We start from the raw sequence: 20008 nt of genomic DNA on the forward strand, positions 1-20008 counted from the left end.
TTTAAAGGTGTTAGTGTTGAATGGCTTTGGGAGGGTGAGAGCGGTGCTGTTTGTGCTGGTTATCTACACGGCGAGTCTCTTACTGAGGTTACGGTTGGTGAAAAAAAAAAAAAAGTGATGGCTGTATCGTAATGTTACAGTTGTGGTGGGAATGAATGCTCTTTCCTCTTCTGTAAATTCTTGTTCTTTTCTTAATTGTTTCTGGATTCATTTATGGGGTTTGGTTCGGTCTTCATTTATCAGTGGCATAATTATGCCGTTTTGATTTTGCCTAAAAAATTATGCTTCCAGTTATCATCACTTTGTATATATGTCAGTGTCGTGGCATGACACTCAGATGTCGCGGGTTCGCGTCTCCCCCAGGCGATGAAAAATCACTGGCTCTTTATCATGATCAGTTACTACTACGGTGCAGGGTCTGCGGTGGGAGGTTAAAACCATTCTTTGAAAGTTTGAATAACAAGTCAATGGCCCCCGTGTGCTTGTTCCATGTGAACAGGTTTCATCTACTAAAATAATAATAATAATAATAATAATAATAATAATAAAGAATAATAATAATGAAATGATTAGGTATTAGTCTTTTAAAGAAAGACTGTTTTTAACATAAGATCTCTGAAAGAAAATCACAGTAATATTATTGAAGGCGAGATCCAATTGCTTTTAGTCGATTCAGGTTTCTGAATCACGTGCATAGTCCACCTTATTCAGCCATTCATTTGTATATTTAATGATTGATTAGTTGGCATAATTATCGATATGTTTTTTGTCACTGACTACATAATATTATCGTTTCTTTCATCAAAACTATCTTTCGCTCAATAACTGTCTGGCGTTTGGGAGGAGGGGCAGTGAATTGGCTTTCAGCCGGTAAATTATTCTGTGAGTCACATGAGTTCTTTAATAACAAGCTATGAAGGGGCCTTTCTCTGAGCCCCATCTGCTCTAAGTTAATACCCAGATGAGAGAGAGAGAGAGAGAGAGAGAGAGAGAGAGAGAGAGAGAGAGAGAGAGAGAGAGAGAGATTAGCGCCATAATTTTTATAGCATTTCAAATTTCTCGGAGATATTTGAAGGTACACTAAAAATAATGTCGAATGGGAAATGGATATATAAGAATGACACAAAATGAGGAAATAAGATCTACGAAAGAATGGTTTTGGATACGAGTTCCACAACGCGGCAGTCTCCATTTCACTTTGATGCGCGCGAGGACATAGACAGCCAATACACACACACACACATTTGTAAAATGTCATGAAGGGCATTCGAAACCATGAAAAGTGCTTTTCCTTTTTACGGGAAATAATGAAGGAGCTGAGGACATGAAAGGGGAACTTGGAGTGTAATAAACTCGTCTCTTTAAGAGACAAGAAAAACCTGAAGACTAAGAACAAGATGATGATAAAGGCGATAGATAATGTTGACAATATGAACTCTCTCTCTCTCTCTCCCTCCCTCCCTCTCTCTCTCTCTCTCTCTCTCTCTCTCTCTCTCTCTCTCTGCGGGCCAACAAAGTCAATAAAGGAACACTGACACTCGAATGTCGCCCTTCAGATGTCATTTGCCCCAGCGCTCACGACTCCCATGGCGCGCTGATTGGTTCAAACGGCTGGTTCTGTTTTTTGGATGGTGGACGCAGCAGCAGCAGCAGCAGCAGAAGCAGCAGAAGCAGCAGCAGGTTATCGACTCGAAGGACTCGAGTCGAGACTTCTTCTTCCTTCTCAAGTCGGGGATTTCCTCCCCAGGAGGTCAAACTGTCTCCACTCACTTCCGCACCTTTGCTTCTGGCTTTCGATGGCAGAATCGTGCGATATTGTCATTCTATTGCTACTCGGGAACTTTGCGGAGCAGTTTTCCAAAGAGCGTTTACCTCCTGCCATGCGACTTTCACGTTTACACACACACACACACACACACACGCACTTTTTAAGATGCAAACATGTAGAGAGCGACAGTATTTCTGCTTAATAAAGATACTGCAATGCTTTGGACAAACTCATTTGGCATTACAAAAATCGAGAGAGATAACGAATCGACAATACACCTCAATTTAAATTAAAGATGTTTCTTTGTTGGTAATTTAGGCATTTAAAGACAGAGACATACTAAACAATGACGTATTCAACAACTGCTTGGCACCGAGATTATTCGTGAAAAACAGAAAAATAAAATTCCTAATATATACGAGCTCAATAGCTCTTTCAGTCAAAGGTAGGAATGACATCGTTAACCAAAACGTAAATACTGTTTATATTAAGTGATATATATATATATATATATATATATATCTATATATAGAGAGAGAGAGAGAGAGAGACGAGAGAGAGAGAGAGAGAGAGAGAATTCTAACCCCAGGTCTCTCCCTCCTTTCTGTAACAGCGCTAATGGGCTCCCATGTCCTATCCCATTACAACCACATAATGTACGGCAGGAGACTCCAGTATTCTTCCTGAATGATATTAGCCGGGTCCTCTTTTTGCCAAAAAGTTCGAGTGAGGACGCGTACATATAAAAGCGTATTTATCTATGCGTAATCATATATGTATATGAGTATATATATATATATATATACTATATATGTATATGAGTGTATATATATATATATATAATATATATATATATATATATATTATATATATATATACTATATATATATATATATATATATTTATATATAATATATATATATATATATATATCTATATATATATAGATATATATAATATACATATATAGATTATATATATATCTTAGCCACGCCTGCTAAATCACGTTTCCTTAAAGAAAGTATGAACCATTGCGCATTCTTATTGGATTTTGACCGCACTTGAGTCAGCGAGAAGCTGTGCTCAGCAAATGGTTTAATTTCTGATTGGTTACGTAATAGAAGAAAGCACAGGCTCTGGTCTTATGTTGTTTCTAGTTAGTATTTGGGTTCATGTTACTTAAACGACTAATTCCAGATCCATCCAAGTGACAAGCCGATTTGTTACTAGATATTCTACTTTCAATAAGTCTTTCGGTCTAATTGATAATAATTCCTCCCCCTTCATTTCTTTGCTTTTTTAACACAACAACGGAAGCAGAATATTTCAAGCACTTGTTCGCTAAGGATTAATGTTATTTATCCATATTCATTCAGCTAATCCCAGCAGTTTGTGCTTTCCGTAAACAGCCAATTATTTGTAGGCTATATTTGATGGATTGGCAATCCGAATAAAAGACGAAAAACACACTTCATAATCGTCATCGCTAATTACGATATTTTCATATCATGTTCAATATTTCTGACCTTGACATTTGACCTTGCAATGACACATTCCCTCTAGTGTATCTGTGTAACGCAGGAACGACATCATAGCCTAGCGTAGGAAATTCTGGCCGGGAATAAACTCCGTTTTCTGTGTTGCGAGCGAGCGGTCGGTTTTGATGGAGGCCTGTATGCCTATACCTCCTCTTGCGGCGGACAGAGACAACGGGGCCGGAGATTTCAACCCAAACAAAAAGAGAATCTTCGCCATATAGAGGGGTAACCATTTAGAATATGAAGGGACAGGGCTTCGACTCTGCTCTACGTTTTTAAATTCACTTTGAGCACCAGGTACACTTTCTTTTTTTATGTACACGCGTTGAGAAGATAAGCTTTTAACATTTCATCGCTCATTCAAGGGAATAATTCGGGTTTAATGCTATCGTTATACCTTTACTCTTAAGAGAAGTGATATTGCCAAAGAGAATGTAAAGATCCAAGCTACTCAAAACATACAGATGGATTAAGAACGGAACTTATAAAGAACACTCTTTTTGTCCTCCAGTCTGTATGTAACTGTTTTCGGCGCCCAGATCAAGAGTTATGCGTTATAAATTTAATGATAAAACAGGAAGGACTGAAATTTAACTTTTTATTTTATAGATGTAGATATACTTGCTGTTTCATTCAACAGTTATTGGATGTGCACTGCTTTGTAAGTAAAAACAACTACTTAAGCTTTCGCTGCGAATGTCGTTGCATCGTTGAACACACGTATCAAAAAATATACACGAATAAATAATAGACCTAAACACTTAACGTTCTTGATATGTTTTTCCGTGTATGTATAACGATGAATGTCTGCGGGTTATAAACTCCGCGTTTAGACTTGCCGTCGTCCAGTCTAAGGCTAACTTTGCTAACTACTGGTCCCTGTGCAGAATAAATTGACTCGATTCGAAATTCTGGATGGCACGCAGAGTTCCTAGAGTCGAGACTTAGTGACTGATCGTTTCTAGTATTACCGTAATTTTGGACGTTATGGGCTGCACTAGTGATAACCATAGACCAATTATAACAACAGTTAAGAGACACAATATGATTTCGTACTAATTGAATTATAAAGGGAACATTGTGATACAGAATGTTTCCTCAGGGAATGTAAAGTGACGCCCTTTCAAATGATTTCTCCTGAACAACTGAAAAATATTTTTACTTAAAGAACACGAACGGCTACACGCTAACATCTGTTGTATATAGTTTGACATTGTCACACCATTTTCGTTCTGCTTAATTCATAAAACTTATTTTCCATTGTCTTTTGTGTCGAAAGAAGCATGATGAAAATGATTTCACTCCACCGTAGTTACATTAAAGAGCGATGGCCAGAAGAAGTTGAAAAGTTAGGTGAACGGAATAAGAGCAGTTAATGGTAGCAAATTCTGTACTTACCTTAATTGACTGCAAGGTGATCGGGCGTTACTGAATATCTAAAGCCGCTGAAGATGCAGTGCCAGTTCGAAGAGTTGTCTGAGGTACTACAGAGGTCACCTGCAAATAAAGGATACTTTGATGACATTGATTTCCACAGAAAAGAAAGGAAATTGATGGCAAGAATCATAGTTCGAGCTACAAAATCTTCTCATTCGTATGCACATATAATCCACAAATAATCAGCAGTTCAACTCAGTAGAAAAGCAAGAACTTCATGCATACTCACAAGTGTAAGTTAGGGAACCTGGAGCGGAAAAGAATTGTTGAGTAACGACACATTGTGCTCAGGAACAAGTTTCCTCATTACTTTCAGGATTCTCAGGAATTAAAAGCTTATCAATTTGCAACGGAACAAATCCACAGGCTTTTGACATTAGTATTTTTTATAATAAACTTGACAAAATAAACTTGACAAATATCTTTATTCCTCGTCATACTCATATCAGCAATAGATCAAAGAAGATGACCATTGAAGCACGATTAATGGGAATTTGACCTTTTAAGAAAATAAGTCTTGTATATTGAGATTACGTGTCATAATCATTTTCCAAGGTTTGATACTTCATATACAAATTATACATCTCATTAAAGTTGAGGTCTTATATCATATCTAATGATAGCTATTAGTTTAAGAATAAGCTGCTAAGCTTGGAATCGACACTTGACTGGATACATAAAATACAAATGAAATTCCATTTTTATTTCTTTCTTTTCTCGTAACAGTAGAGTAAAATAGTGTATCTCCCCTATACTATTTCTAACAAATATTTACAACCTGACTTTTTCGTTTGGTCTCATATTCCCAGTGATTCTTTCCACAAGTGGCAGTGAAATAGCCAAAGAGCAAATTAAATGTATTAAGCAACAAATGTATTGCGTCTTCGTGATGTCTTTAGTGGTAGTAGTAGAAGTAGTAGTAGTAGTAGAAGCAAGTGGGATACGTCTTTGCAACGGCTTCTGACGGTTACTCATCCCATCGTCTGTCTCCGAAAGAGGAAGAAGAGCGAGGCATCACCCAGGGAAGATTTTTGATGGGCATCCATAACTTTGAGGAGAGAATATATATTCCTGTGGAGGGGATAAATCTGAAAGCTGTCCTCGCGAAGTGTCATAAATCAGAAAGGGGGAAAAGAGAGATCAAGCAAAAATCAAGCTAAGTAGGAAAAAGACAGAAGGGTTAACGTCCTCCTCCGCCATTTTCTTTGCTCAAGTTTCCTCGCGTGTCTGGTCCGAAGACCTTCGTCAGGAAGACTAGGCCACCTGGTTGTCATTCATTCGCTCACTGCCTCCAATGAATATCATATGTATTTCACGCTGCGTTAGAAATGATTCGTGCAATTTTTTTTTTTTACCTTCTTGTCGTTTTCACAAAGTTGACAATGACTAAAATGACGTCGAAGAGAACACCTACAACAGCATCTTGATTTCATAGTCCAAACTACATTGCACACAACACTTCCTATTATCGTGGAATCACTGTGTCACACAACGTTGCGTGGTGCATATTTCTTACAGTAATGGTCCTATTCTTCCTTCGGTGCGGGGTAAGACAGGACGTAATAGACCCTGAAACACTCGAGGAGGCCTACAGCGCAGACGAAGGCGGTCACTCCGAAGAGAATTTTGTCAACAGGTCCACCTTTGATGTGCACAGGCAAGCTATTGTTTACCTGTTGAAGCAAATAACACCAGATATTTTATACATGATTACGCACGCACGCCGAACACACACATGTACACTCGCAATATACTCACACACAGACGCACGCACGCGCATACACATATATATACACATATATGCAAATAAATTCTTCTGTTAAAACAGGATACGTCTCAAGCATAAAAGGCCCATTAAAACAATCTGTTTTAAAGCTAACGGCTATATGTCAGTGGACTTACTTCCACCCTTATCAAGCGAGGTAAGTCCACCGAAATATAGTGTTTTAATGGGCCTTTTATATCTGAGATATACATATATAAGTAGAATCTACTGGTCACTTTTTACCAGGTACATATGTAATTGTAATAACCACAATGTCCTCTTAACTTCTCGAATCCTTCACGCTTTTTCGGATTCTTCTGTCACTACAAAGCCTTAAGATCCAAGTGCAACATATATGAAATTATGATGTCCGGTAGCGGGAAAGGAACCCGGTCCCATAATCACAACGAGGTCACTTTGTCGACCTGACCACGAAAAGGATAAAGGTTCATTGTCTCTCATGCATCACCTATACCTTTCGTTTTCAGATATACTTACTAGAGCTGGAATAGACCCATCCTCACCATCGTAGCCAAGTGAGCAATCGATTTTATGTAGAATCTACTGGTTATCATAACTTCTTCATATATGTTGCACTTGGATCTTAAGGCACTTGGATCTTAAGGTTTTGTAGTGACAGGAGAATATATATGATATATATATATATAGAATATATAATATATATATATATTATATATATATACACACACACACACACATATATATAGATATATATATATATATAATATATATATATATATATATATAATATATATGATATATATATATATATATATATATATATATCGTATATACACTCACATGTATATATATATATATAACTATATATATATATATATATATCTATATAGTATATATATATATATCTTATATATATACATTACCACAAATAACCAACCCATTTACATCGAATTCAGTCCCCTAATCAGAAACAGCTGAATGGATAAGTTATAGTCACTATCTGTAATAGCAAAAAGTCATGGGCTCTAATTCTGGCAAAGGTAAATGCACTTTATATATATATAATTCCAATGTCAAGTGAATTTGTTTTAAATAGGTCATTGTTGGTATTATACATGGAATCATAAACATATCACGCGTAATATTAATAACAAACTATCATATTATATACATATATATATATATATATATATATATATATATATATATATATATATATATATATATATATATATAGATGTATAACTGAATTACGAAAGTTTGAACGTGATAAATCCATGAATAAAGGTATTAGCCAGGAAGGAAAAATAAACAACGGAGTGTCTGCAAGATCTTTCGACTCAACGTCCTTTGTCTGCTAAGTAAAGGTCATTGAGTCGAAAGATCTTGGAGAAACTCCGTTGTTTATTTTTCCTTCGTGGCTTATACCTTTATATCTATAGATGTATCGTGGCTTATACCTTTATGTATACAGATGTATAACTAATCCCGAAAGTTTGGAACGTGATAAATGCATTGATAAAGGTATAAACGCTGAAGGAAAGTGAAATACTGGGGTAGCTCCAAAATCTTTCGACTCAATGTCCTTTACTTAGTAGACTGACTGACTGATAAGTAAAGGACATTGAGTCGAAAGATCTAGTAGCTACTCCGGTGTTTCACTTTCCTTCGTGGCTTATACCTGTATACACACACACACACACATATATGTATATGTATTATATATATATATATATATATATATATATATATATATATATATATATATATATATATATAATTTATATATATATATAGAGAGAGAGAGAGAGAGAGAGAGAGAGAGAGAGAGAGAGAGGAATAATCAATTACCATTTTACATTATAAAATAGGTTTCACGAAGAATTTCTCCTTGACATACTGTGTGGGTAGAAGGCAAGGCTCATTGTAGTAAGTCTTCACACACCAGAGTAAGGCATAAAGAAATCTAAGAACCATTAAGCAAGATATTGCATTTATGAATCCAAATAATCCTTCATATTATCCACTGTTGCGGTGATAGTTAACATATCAGAAAACCTCGAGGATTGTAATTTAATCCAGTTTACAAATGAAAACTGGATGCATCCAAAGGCGCTGAGAATGAAAACGTCTTGTTTCATTTAAATGATTAGCAAGAGTTTGTTTTGTTCAAGATAATGAGAAGAAGATGAGGGATTGTTATCATGCGTGTACTTTGTTTATTTGTAGTTATGTTTTGTCTTATCTTATGGTTTGTGTTGCCTTGCATGGCTTTTATGTTTCCTTCTGACTTTGTATCTAAAATATGTATCTGAGATTTGAAATAAATATGAACTGAACTGACCTGAACTGTCTACCTTCACTGTGAAGAGTAAAATGAAGATCTGAATTAATCTGAAATTAAGATAGTGTGCTGTCCATTTACAACTGAGTGGACCGGACAGGTGGGCAGAGACCGCGAATGGTCCCTGGACACCATAAACGTGATCCGAGTGCTGCACCACTCAGTTGTGGCTCCCAATCAGCCTGCTTACCCCTGGCAGAGGTGGTTGGCGGGGTCGATACTTAGGGATGGGTATTACTTATCAAACTGCAAGAGGGTGCTAATGTACAGTTATTGTTTCTGTTATTAACACTGACTGGTTGGTATCTTGCAAGTATATGAGTTATGGTAGTATGTTTATTAACTGCTTGACAAAAATGGTAATGGATAGTGGTGACATATTCTCTCAAGGTTTCCATCAGATACTGATCCAACTGATGAGATTCGAAAGGTGAGAATCATCAGGGTCTCATCCAGTACAGGTGATGCAGGGGAGAAAATTCAGGTCCAGTCTGGAATTAGGCCTCTTCTGGAAGATGTGCTGTGATACTACAATCACCCCAAACAGTTGTGTCCTGCTCCCTTCGCAAAATGACGATGCGTTTCATGCTGCAACAATATCATGTAAAAGAGAAGCTGCTGAATATTTGAACCTTTAGATTAGATTCCTATATGAAGTTATTTTTCAGACGCCTAAGGGATCTGAATATGATTTTGACTTTGTTGATGAATAATATGTAAGATGGGACTTTGGCACAACAGAGCCTTTGAATAAATCCAAAAAAGCTGGGTAAAGTTTACAGCAGCAACTTAAGTCGCAACGAATTAAAATGTACGCCTGCAAAAGTGTTAGGAACAAAACTTTGAAAATGGAAAAAAAAAATGTAGAACTGGACAGACTAATACAGTTACTAATATCGTTCAAAGTTGAATGCATATGCAACATAGGGCAAGGGCAGGCGTCGGGGGCACAACTATTGAAAAGGTCGTATTTCTGAATAAAAGGAGAAATGTAAGAGAGATTCAGAGGTCTGGGAAAATAATAACGAAGAGGGACATTTGGGGTGAGGGTGAAAATGCTGTCATAGAAGCTAAATTCAAAATCTGGTAATAAGAATGCGCATAGAGGGAAGAGATGAGCTAGTTTCACATACCTGTCTGTGAGGGCGTGCGTCCGTCTGCATGTTTGTTGGTGTGTATGTGTGTGTGTGTGTGTGTGTGTTGTTGCTCCAGCTGCCGAAACTTTTATCTGAATCAATTTATTCTTATCCTTTTCATATTCATTTTCATTATTTGCCGATTCTGCACAATATACCGATATTGAAAAGTCGTTGTATGAAATATATTGGTGCCCATATCAAGAGAAATCTTTCGTTTATATTTTATGCTTGAAATACTTTGGGAAGCTCGTTGTTGCGTCACACTCGTCAGCCCTGTCGCTGTGTTTACAGTTTTGTTAATCACAGACAATAGATGACTGAAACGTTATACGTAGACATTAGCGACGATCACAGACACAATGACAAGAACAAGCTCTCGTGGCTGAAGGAATACGAAGTTCAATTCTGGATCCTGATTCGGCAGTTGACCTGAAGAAGTGCTGAAGCAACAGCGAAAGTAACCTTCCTCCTCACTGGAGGTTCGGAATAACCGAAAATAAGTAAAATATGCGCCGCAGTTTCTCCAGCTCAATCGAGTTTTTTGTGTGAGCCGCGGCCCGTGAAGCTTGCAGCCACGTCCCGTAGGTGGCCTGTCCTATATTGTTACCAGGCGGATGATTATGGCTAACTTTAACCTTAAACAAAATAAAAACTATTGAGGCTAGAGGGCTGCAATCTGGTATGTTTGATGTTTGGAGGGTGGGTGACCAAGATACCAATTTGCAGCCCTCTAGCCTCAGTAGGTTTTAAGATCTGAGGGCGGACGGACGGACGGACAAAGCCATCTCGCTAGTTTTCTTTTACAGAAAACTAAAAAGGTCGGGGATCAATCCTAATGATGTCAGTGAGGGCAGACTCTTGAGGGTTTGGGCAAAGAAAGGGAGGGGAGGCGGTGTAGAGGTCATGGTGATTGGGTGAAGTTAATGAGGGGAAGTTGGATGTAATTGTATGTTATTTCCTGGGTCATACTTCATCGGCAGCGTCATGATCTCGTCACGGTCTCTCATTCCGCCCAATGCTTCAGCGTCGTTAGAACCGCTTCGTCAAGTTCCTCAGGGACCATCATTGACTGTATTGAAACACGATCGTTATAATATCATGTCAATATACTCTAATCTGTGGAATGATCATCATCTTCGAAAGGAGACAGAGGAAATGGAAGAAAAACGACAAAACGAAATAGCTGAGCGTTTTGGGAAAAGCGATCTTGGATGAGGCAAGGCGCTCGTCTTCATTTCTGAGAGTTTATTGAGAGGCGTCTTGACCAATTTCCCGAAACAAAACAAGAATGCTTTTCAAAAAAAGAAAAGAAAGAAAGAAAAAAAAAGGCTGCCATCAGCTCAAGAGTCACGAGTCAAACTGTATAATTTGCAACTGTTTATCCGCACAGCTCTTCTTACACAGACCTGGGGTGAGTTAAGTGGCTTCTAATGGGCTAAATACAGTTGCAGCATCAAAGAAATATCGTTCGCTACTCATGAATTCATGAAATAATCATTTAATGAAGAACTTGAAACTGCAAACTTCAACGATTCAAGTGTTTACCTGAACGACCCCCTTCCTGGCAAATCCCTCCCTCTCGCTTCCCCCCCCCCCCACCACCAACTCTCCCCCGCTGGGGTAAATAGGGGGTGGGGTGGGGGAATTGATTCTAACCAGATGATCGAACAGGTTAGACACGCCCCTGTGTCCCCCCCACCCTCACCCCCTCACCCTCACCCCTTGAAAACATAAGCTGTATTAATGGAACCCTACCATCCTCCCTTTACAGTTTCCATTCGATTCCAAAATAAGTGGGAATAAATGAATAACGAATAAACAATACACAAATAAAACTTGATAAGGATGAAGGAAAATGTATGAACGCCGGTGACGAATTTCCTTGCCTTTCATTATTACGTCCACTGATGAATTTTCAGATATACACGCAAGTCGCAAGCTTGCACATTCACATACAGAAACATACACACAAGCACAGGCGAATGCACATATACACGCCCTAACATGTTTCATGTATTTGTATATATCACACATACACAAGGATATATATATATATATATATATATATATATATATATATATATATATATATACAAATATATATAATATTATTGCCTCCCTCTGCCCTCTCCCTTTCTCTTTATCCTGTTCCCTCACAATTCCCCTTTTTTTCTCCTTGGACACTCCCCTTCTTTCCCCTTGCTTCCCCTTTCTCTTTGGCAACCCCTTTTCCCTTATCATTTCTGCAGTTTATCTTAGATTTTGGGAAGGTTGAAGTTACACATGATGTAGCCAGCGTCTCTCTCTCTCTCTCTCTCTCTCTCTCTCTCTCTCTCCATTACATATGTTATTTCGCCTGTTTTCTTTGTTCCTGATCTATTTGGTTTTATTTTTACAATTTTCTTTTGTCTTTGTTTGCTGGATGCTTTTATTGCAAATGTTGACCATCAGGGAGAAGGGGGAGAGGAGGTAGGAAGGGCTGGGGTAGGGGTAGGGGTGAGGGTGAGGGGTTGAGTGAAGTACCATCGCTTTTAATGATATGGAGATTTTTTTTTCTTTTTTTGCGCCCCGGATCAGAGCCTCGGCGCTCTGCTGCTGCTGCTGCCGCTCAAGAGCCGCCGAGTGTTTTAACAGACATCGTCAAAGGACCGAATTCTTATTTCTTTCAAATGTTACGGGTGACGCTCAGCCTGGTAAAGACAGATGCGCGGCGGCGTCAGACGCACCTGTTCTGAATACATTGAGGATTCTGCGGTCCTCTTTTTTTATTCCAAGTAGTGTAATCTGCCACTGTTTAAAAAACAATGACAAACAACGGGGCGGAGAGAAGCGCCCCATCTGTTTGTTTTCGCAGAGTACGGGCGTACAAGTGTCGGTAAATGGCGAAGAAAAAAAAAACTCATTAACCACTCTGACCCATTCATCACAAAATAGAGCTACAGTTATAAATAATGGTTAAGGCAAGTTATGGTGTTATCATATAATTGCATCAATGACAATTGAAATCCTAATCCAATATAACAGGAATACACAATGCAACATCTTCAAGTCAATTCAAACTTTACATAAGAATAACATTGAAATCGTCAAACTGCAGTCAGTAAATTCGTGATGTTCTTGTTCTCTCTCTCTCTCTCTCTCTCTCTCTCTCTCTCTCTCTCTCTCTCTCTCTCTCTCTCTCATACATTATGCTGTTCCCCCAAAACAGGGGACAGTACATAAATGCCTCCTCCAATAGAAGGAAATAAAGGGATTTTCTCTTCTCGAAGCAACCGGACGACATTTAAGGAAAGCCGGTGCATTTTCTCGATTCCTGAAGCAGTCGTTAAATGTCTCTTACATAAGAGAGAGAGAGAGAGAGAGAGAGAGAGAGAGAGAGAGAGAGAGAGAGTCAAGTTTTTGTATGAATGTTTAGAGCATTTCAGGTCTATTGTTTAACGCTTCTACAAATTCACATTGCATTGCCAGTCGGTCGACGAAGAAAACTTATGAGTGACAGTGTCAAATGAATTCTCAGCAATTGTAGCAAGATATATCATAATATTTCCATTACATGTTTCCGTAACTAAGTGTCTCTTCGTACATACACAGACCTAAATATATATATATATATATATATATATATATATATATATATATATATATATATATATATATATATATATATATCACACATCCACAGGTGAAAAATAAGAGACTGGGTGTAGGTCCTGACCGGTTTCGACTTTATTTCCTTCATCGATGGCTTGGAAATAAAGTCGAAACCGGTCAGGATCTACACCCTGTCTCTTATTTTTCACCTGTGGATATGTACGATAAATGAATCACATGCTAAAGTGAATATATATATATATATATATATATATATATATATATATATTCATATAGATATAATTATTTGTACAGTATTTTATCAAACATTCAGAATAACTACGTCTATCAAGCTGTTGCTTTACAGAGGTGAATTATTTAATGAACATCAGCGCCCATTCATGTGCAAGGAAAGGAGAAAGGAGATGGCTCGAGAAAGACCACAGCAAAGGCACATACTGAGGAGAATTTTGTCACCATTGAAGGATATCTTTTCAAGAATAAACATGGAATGAAATGAGGCCTTGTTAATCTCGCCGAAGGGTGTTATTGGTAATCCCTGGAAAACAATGGAAAATATCAGATGAGTTCTGCCCCGAGGGTGTACCGTAGTATCCAAGGACACCAGTGAATACCCTTTTCACTGGCAAATTGCACACACAGGTGTGTCCTATAAAATTTTGAATGTGTTCGACTTGTTTTTCATGATAAACTGTTATAAACAAACCAAATTAATTGGAAATACTGCAAGGACAATGCTTAGATTTTGATAGAGTTTCAACGAGAATCAGTAGAGGTTCTGTGAAAAAAGTGGTAGTATTGCAGAGTGTTGGTCTTTGCTTGCAGATTTTGATTCAACCTTTAAGATTTGGTACAAAGGGAGCGATGACTCCGTTTCCACGAATATTTAACACACCCAAGGAGAAGTTCGATAAGAGATAAAAGATATGCTATTTAAGAAAGTGCGAAGTAGTAGTGTAGAACGGATTATTGTGGAAAACAAATGTTTTCCACTCATCTTCACCATGGAAAGAGAGAGAGAGAGAGAGAGAGAGAGAGAGAGAGAGAGAGAGAGAGAGAGAGAGAGAGAGAGAGAGAGAGAGAGAGAGAGAGAGAGAGACTACAAGTACCTGGAAAACCTAAGTGCTTATTTGTGTTCTTGGATGCAATTCAGCCAGGCTTAAGACGGCCGTTCCAGGATATTTTTCCTCTTACGTTTGGCTGCAAGTTAAACTTTGGATAATTCAACTGGATGGATTTTGAATGATCAAACTTGATAAGAAAATTTGAATATTCAATGAAGATCAATATGAATGCGTTTTATAAGCATTAATGAATACTTGGTTCCATTTGATATATTCAGAAAAATTCTCCTTAACTGAGCTGGCAGCTGTTGACAAGTGATAAACTAAAAGCTTACAAAAGAACAGAATTATAACAATATCATAGCAGTCCAGTCTGAGGAGAGGGAACGAGAGAGGTCCCCTCCAAGAGAGAAGCAAGCGAGGGTTAGCGTCGAGAGCTGGCGCCTGGGAGGCGCCATTTTCTTTTTCCTGTGTACGTGCATAACAGGCACTTGTACGCTTATGCACATGTGCAAATGCACTTCCACAGTCATCAGTCATGCCATCTATTAAGTTATCTGTCCGTGAACACTTTTCCTTTCACTATCTAACTGATAATCGAGGGTGAACCTCTGTGCCAAAACTTCCACAGCCTCTTAGCAGATCCAGACACTCATTCGAATTCATCAACAGCTTTGGGTGGGATGCATTCATCTCCTATATTTTGTACGCGTTCTCGCATCTCGTGTTTAACAAAGTCCTGTCATTCCAATAACAAGCTAATTCTGTCTAGTATTTCCAGAGACTCCCTCCATTCCTCTTTCCCTCGTGAACTTCCTCCGCATTGTGGAAAAAGAAACCCACAAGGTTAGTGAGTACAACTTGTTAACTCGTAAGGATTTACATAGCATTTTACTTAAAACTCGAGTACTTTCAGGCCTTAAATATGGCCACAGTTAGGATCTGAAAGTCCTCGATTTAAGTAAAATACTATGGAAATACAAAATACTATGGAAATACTTACAAGTAAACCTTGTGGGTTTCTTTTTCCATCTTCAGAAGAAAACTGTAAGAAGTTTGAGTTCGGTTCTTCTGCATTAACGAATCACCTACAGAAGTCTCGGACCCATAATCTTACGCACGCTAACCTCTTCACCTTCAAGTCCTAATTCTTCCACATGAACTATAATGGAGGCGTTCATTCGTCCACTTCTCATTCAGTTCATTGCCATAAAGAAGTTGGATAGAAAATAAAAGTTAGAAAATGATTGCTGATGTCCCAGATTTTACATCCTAGATACTGATTCGATTCTGCAGTTTCTGCTAATCTTCCACTTCCTTCAACAAGACTGACGTTCTCCCGTTTTTCTATCACTCACAGCACTGATTTCATAAGTCCCATATTAATCAACCTCTTCCATTCATATTGGCGCTGACGACTGTCTTTAACTTACATTTACCACAGTAAACTTCACTTCGTTATGAAAACATGGAAAAACACTCATATTGTTCGACCTGAAATATGGCTCTTGCAAAATAAACAGAATGTCTCATACATTTAAAATTTGTCTTGTATGTCATTCGCACCACAGGAAATTAGTCAGTCTCCATATTGCCTTTTTATTCAGATTTTTGCTTTGTTTTACTGTTAACTAATCACCAACACCTACAGTTCTTTGTTTGAGCCTCAATACTGCTTATGGTTTAAGTGACGTCGATTGTAGTTAATCACGTTTAAGGGAAAGACTGACAAATGACAATTCGTCAATAATCCACCGTTGTGCTATAGGCTTGAAACTGGAGCACATCCGAAGGTTATTTCTTCATCGCTAATTGTCAGGCTTTCGGTGAAGCTCGTGAAATTAAATAAATAAACATGAAAGGCTTATAGCATATGAAAATAAACATAGAAATATAGGGCATTATTATTTGGAATCAAGTACATGACATAACTTTTGAAACTTGACGTAATAAACAAGACTGTTACCATATATTATAAAGACACACACAGACACACACATATCTATCTATCTATCTATATACAGGCATGTGTGTGTGTATATATATATATATATATATATATATATATATATATATATATATATATATATATATATATATACATATATATAAGTCACGGGAACCGAATAAAGTGATTTTGATGCTTACCTTTTGTCTTTCCCAATAATAATAATAATAATAATAATAATAATAATAATAATAATAATAATAATAATAATAATAAAAAGGCAAAGGGGTTAACAGTAATATACGTAAGCATATACATTTATGATTTGCACTGTGTTAGAAACCAATTAAAAATAGGTCGTTTTGTAGATATGATTGACCGCCCTCCAGACGACCTGTTTTAAAGAAATGACATTCGGTTACACCTCCGGGACTCCTTAGCTGACTACACCTACAATGATAATAATAATTATTATAATTAGGAAGGAGGCCTTCTCTGAGGGCAGTAGCATTGAATATTATAGCTGTTTCAACGTCATTTGGTTTATATAAAATCTTTTCAATTCTTCTTATTGTCTTTTTCTCATCAGGATGTAGCTGGTGTATCAGGTTTCCTAAGGATATATAAAGATTTCAGTTGTCTTAGGTTTATTTCCTCTGACGTGTCGACAGCGCACAGGCAGTCATCTAAGAGAGTATACAAGAAAGTGAATTAAGATACGTGGTTTAGTATAATAATAGCCTTGAAAGTTATGGCTATTCCCACGGCATTTAACTTGCACAGTCGCCTCTGTTCGTATTATAATCTCCTTATCATAAGCATGTAGCTGTTACACCAAGTTTCCTAATCCTAAGGACATTTAAAGAATTCTGTTGTTTTAGGATTATAACCTAAGTGAACAGAAATCTTTATATGTTCTTAGGATTAGGAACTTGGTATAACAGCTACATGCTGATGATAAGGAAATTGTAAGACGCATAGAAAAGACTCTATACAAATGAAATGCCGTGGAAACGGCCATCATTTTCAACGTTGCTGCTCTCAGAGAAGATCTCCTCCCTAATAATAATAATAATAATAAAATAATAATAATAATAATAATAATAATAATAATAATAATAAAAGTTAAATAAAAGACTAGAATGGAAGGCTGACTTATGAAGAACCTTAATAAGAAATAGGAAAGGGGGAAGGCGAATGACCTTACCTGGAACATAGCCATCTTCTGCAGGAGAGGCCTTGGGACGGCGTCGTAGAAGCCCTTGGGTCCTTCCACTGTCTTCGCGAAGCTCGTTCCTTGAGGGTAGTGAATTATCGGGTTCTCCCCTGCCTTCCCGAATCTCTGTTTCAAAATGAGCGTAAAAGATTGTTTAGTTTCTTTGACGGGTCATGTGGACTTTGTTTCTTGTTAAAAGTAAAAAAATAAATAGTCTCTCTCTCTCTCTCTCTCTCTCTCTCTCTCTCTCTCTCTCTCTCTCTCTCTCTCTCTCTCTCTCTCTGTATTTATGGAATTGCTAATATCCTGGTTGGCTGATCTGTTTTAGGTTAAGCCTGCATAACGAGACCTTTTTAATTTAATTTTATTTTCTTTCTCTTGAGATTCAAATTCCGCTCTGCTCATGAATGAGATGCGAGACTCAACAGCTAAAACTGAACTAGATCACCCGTCTCAGAGTTTACTTCCCATCTGAATGCTACAGTTACTGCATGTATACAAAAATCAATAAACATCCACGCTTCAGAGACACTGTTATCGAATTTACCTTATGGAGACGGATTAACTGCTGGGAATGTTTGTTTTCCTAAGATCTAAAAGCTCAAGTGTACTGGGGAAAATGAAGATAAGGAGGATAAGCGTTTCGTGTATTAGGTGACGGAGCTGAATGGATGGAAGAGTAAATTGGTGAGTAAAAAGGTGAGGAGTAGAGTGGGTTTGTGTGTACTGATCCGAATGCCGCAGTCAATGTGATCAAGACAAGTCAGTTCGAGGAGAAGGTAAATGAGAAAAGGACTGGGGTCAAAAATGCCGAATTGGAAGGATTTAATGAGAAATGAGTTAAATTCAATGACTGGCAACCCGAGACAACCAAGAGTTTGTAGCTGCCAGCACGAAGGAATGATCAAAATTCTAAAGATGTAAATACTGACATTTGAGATCAGAGTTTCATTGACTGAGCGAGACACTGAAGAATAGTTGCAGAGCAGAGACCATGAAATGGTAGCTGAATGCAGGAGCATGAATAAGGTTGCCAAGATGACGGTGAGAGAGGAAATAATGTGGATGGATGAAAATAAGGGATGAGTCTGACCCCTTAGGAGAGGAAAATAATGAGTTAAAGATGAAAATAGAGAAGTGCTGTCCGAAAAGAATTCAGTCCCGCACCGAGAGAGTGGCCATTTTCAGGAGACGTTCAGTATTGAGGATGAACGAGAGTCAGAGCTGAATGACGCCAGACTGGGATGGCCAATCTGAATTTTATGAAGCTTGTGGAAGTGATTGTTGAGGATATAAGCGGACAATTAAAAGGCTGAGGAATAGAAACGCACCAGGAACTGATGGGATTATGAAGGAAATGGTGCGCTGTCTAGCGATAGTGTCACTGAATGTCTTATCTTTGTGTGTAAAAGAGATCCAGTAAAACTATTAATAAACAACCATTTCTAAAAAAAAGTAATTCACGTGAATAATTCACTTACGGAATCACAGAAGAAAACTGGACAAAATAAATATCCTTGAGCATAATTTGATAACAAAGACTTAACACACGCACAGTGGTTATTTATATAAAACAGAAAAAATAACAGTATTATTGATATAATTATTGTGAATAGAAAATGTGTACCAATATCATCTTGTGGAACACAAACAAATAACTCTACGGTATCCACTTTCCAGTTTTAGAATGCCCTTCACTTGAGCATGCCGCAGTGGTTCTTGAACTTTTCTTTACCACGCCCCCTCTAGGAGTGTGTCCTTCCCTCTACGGGCCCCCTGCATCTTTAGGGAGGGAGGTAGATAATTACAAATCATGGTCACCCCAACGAGTCTATCTAGAGTAGTAAACTATAGGAAACTAACGTTAGAAGGTCATACGTTTGCATTTTTTCATGAGTTCCTCACTCTTGTTAAATTAAATTAAGTATATCTTAGTTTTACCAGATCACTGAGCTGATTAACAGCTCTCCTAGGGCTGGCCCGAAGGATTAGATATTTTTACGTGGCTAGGAACCAATTAGTCACCTAGCAACGGGACCTACAGCTTATTGTGGGATCCGAACCACACTATATCGAGAAATGAATTTCTATCACCAGAAATAAATTCCTCTGATTCCGCGTTGGTAGAGCCGGAAATCGAACTTCGGACCACCGGATTGCCAGTCGAGCGCGAAAACCACTCGTCTCCTGTTAAG

The 20008-nt window shown here is 37.8% G+C and overlaps 1 protein-coding gene across 1 annotated transcript in view; it reads right to left on the minus strand.

The window, feature by feature from the left end:
- Positions 1-5431: 5431 nt before the first annotated feature.
- Positions 5432-20008, minus strand: part of LOC135225759 (uncharacterized) — a 17960-nt gene continuing 3383 nt past the window's right edge. Inside the window, exons 2-3 of the mRNA XM_064265207.1 lie at positions 17805-17939; positions 5432-6416 (exon numbers count right to left, since the gene is read on the minus strand). Coding sequence (XP_064121277.1) covers positions 6270-6416; positions 17805-17939 — 282 coding nt within the window. The 3' untranslated portion in view covers positions 5432-6269. The remainder of the gene's footprint in view (positions 6417-17804; positions 17940-20008) is intronic.

Source organism: Macrobrachium nipponense, chromosome 13 (genome assembly GCF_015104395.2).
Source record: "Macrobrachium nipponense isolate FS-2020 chromosome 13, ASM1510439v2, whole genome shotgun sequence".
Lineage (NCBI taxonomy): Eukaryota > Metazoa > Arthropoda > Malacostraca > Decapoda > Palaemonidae > Macrobrachium > Macrobrachium nipponense.